Genomic DNA, 1,761 nt, shown 5'->3' on the forward strand with positions numbered 1-1,761 from the left:
AGTCTCTGACACCCACAGGGGCAGCCCCACTTTGTCTCACAGCGTCGTTATGCGGTAGAACAGGCTCGATGGCAGTGAGTTCTGAGGGTCTCTGTAAATTGTGCTCCTGCTCAATGCTCTTTGAGCTTTGGGAACAAGATAGCTGAAGGGTCAAGATGAGGCTGCATAGGATAAGATTTCCCAAAGGAAGTCTTACAGGCCAGGGTTCTCTCCTAAGTCAGGTGCATTGTTGGGGTGGAGCAGAATCCCTTAGTGAAGCTTTCCTGGCCTGTTCTGTTGCTCACGAATGCAGTTTTCAAAGTTCTTAAAACTTCATCATAAGCTCCCATGATCACCCCTGTGCCTTTTGAGAAAAACCTATCAAGATTACCTTTTGGGAATCTGTCTCCCTCCCCCCCTCCCCCAATAGTCACCATAACCTTCTATGCCCACCTTTCCACTTTGAATTGAATTGGCTCAGCAGGTCCCCTCAGAAGGCACTGTTTTAATTGGACATTATCAGTAGTATTTTTGTAAGGAGACGATGGCAAGTGTATTACTGAGAACTTGTCTGCAGCCACCCACTGTTCAGAGACACTTAGACCCCTTGTGTCTGGAAGCAGCCAGTGCTGCCATGAACTAGACCCCTAGAGGCAGGACCTCTTGGTTTACCAGGTACCTGCACTCGGCGGGAGAGGTCGTCTCCCCCCATGCAGGGTCAAAGAGCGACCTTGAGCGGCAGTCAGCAGCCTACCTGGCAGAGGGTGATGTGCTCATAGGGCTTTGCCTCAGCGTGCAAGTGAGCCTTAGCTTCCCGTTTATCGCCGTGGACAAGCAAGAGGGGCTTCTTCCTGAGAAGAGAGGAGACGTATTCAAAACCCACCTTCCTGGAGGCTACACCCCTGCGGGCTTTGGGAATGCCAGTTCTGGCCTCAGTGTGGACCGCATCCAGGGACAGCCCAGAGCAGTGCTCAGTAGCTGGCTTGATAACAGGGGTTGAGACTTAAGAAAGTGCTTGCGTCACTATCTTGGCTGGTGCCAAAGGGCACACAGAACTTACATTCCGATAGATGTAAATATATATAATCGTGACTGTATCTTGCATAATGGTCTAGGGGAGAAATTACATCACCAGCTGAGAGTCATGCCCTGTGTGCTCTACATCCTTGGACACAATGATGCCTGGACCGGGACCACAGGCTCAGCAAGAAGGGAAGTCGGGCAACCAGGACAGAGCCCAGTGCATAGGGGAAATGCTGGAAGAGAGCAGTAAGATGCTATTCAGAAATTGTCAAGGATTTCGTCTTGCTTGGATCCAGTCAATGCTCAGGGAAGCAGGAGTCAAGGGATCCAACAACACACTCATTGCATTGGGCCAATCTGCGGCACAGGACCGCCTTAAAACTGAAAAGTACGGATGCCACTCTGAGGACTAGGATGCGCCGAACCCAAGCCATGGCATTTTTAATCTCCTTGTGTGCATATGCAAGCTGAATACAGCAGATGGAGGACGAACGGATGCATTTTGAATTGTGCTGGCAAAGACCCTCGAAAGCACATGGACCAGCAAAAGGTCAAGCAGCTCTGTCTGGCAGCTGCAGCACTCCTCAGAGGCAAGGACGGTGAGGCGGTCGGTCTCCTGTACTTTGGACAGGCTGCCAGCAGGACCAGTCGCTGGACATCATGCTTGGACAAGGGAAGCAAAAATGAGGCAGGATTTCAGGGAGATGGATCGACACGTTGGCTTCAAGAATGTGCTCAACAGCCAGTCCACAGAGAGGA

The 1,761-nt window shown here is 51.2% G+C and overlaps 1 protein-coding gene across 1 annotated transcript in view; it reads right to left on the reverse strand.

The window, feature by feature from the left end:
- Window positions 1-1,761, reverse strand: part of TDP1 (tyrosyl-DNA phosphodiesterase 1) — a 68,911-nt gene that overhangs the window by 62,297 nt on the left and 4,853 nt on the right. The window contains exon 4 of the mRNA XM_045288138.1: window positions 727-830. Within this exon, the coding sequence (XP_045144073.1) occupies window positions 727-830 (104 nt within the window). The remainder of the gene's footprint in view (window positions 1-726; window positions 831-1,761) is intronic.

The sequence above is a fragment of the Echinops telfairi genome, unplaced genomic scaffold, assembly GCF_000313985.2.
Source record: "Echinops telfairi isolate 266 unplaced genomic scaffold, ASM31398v2 ScPeMD7_18;HRSCAF=68, whole genome shotgun sequence".
Lineage (NCBI taxonomy): Eukaryota > Metazoa > Chordata > Mammalia > Afrosoricida > Tenrecidae > Echinops > Echinops telfairi.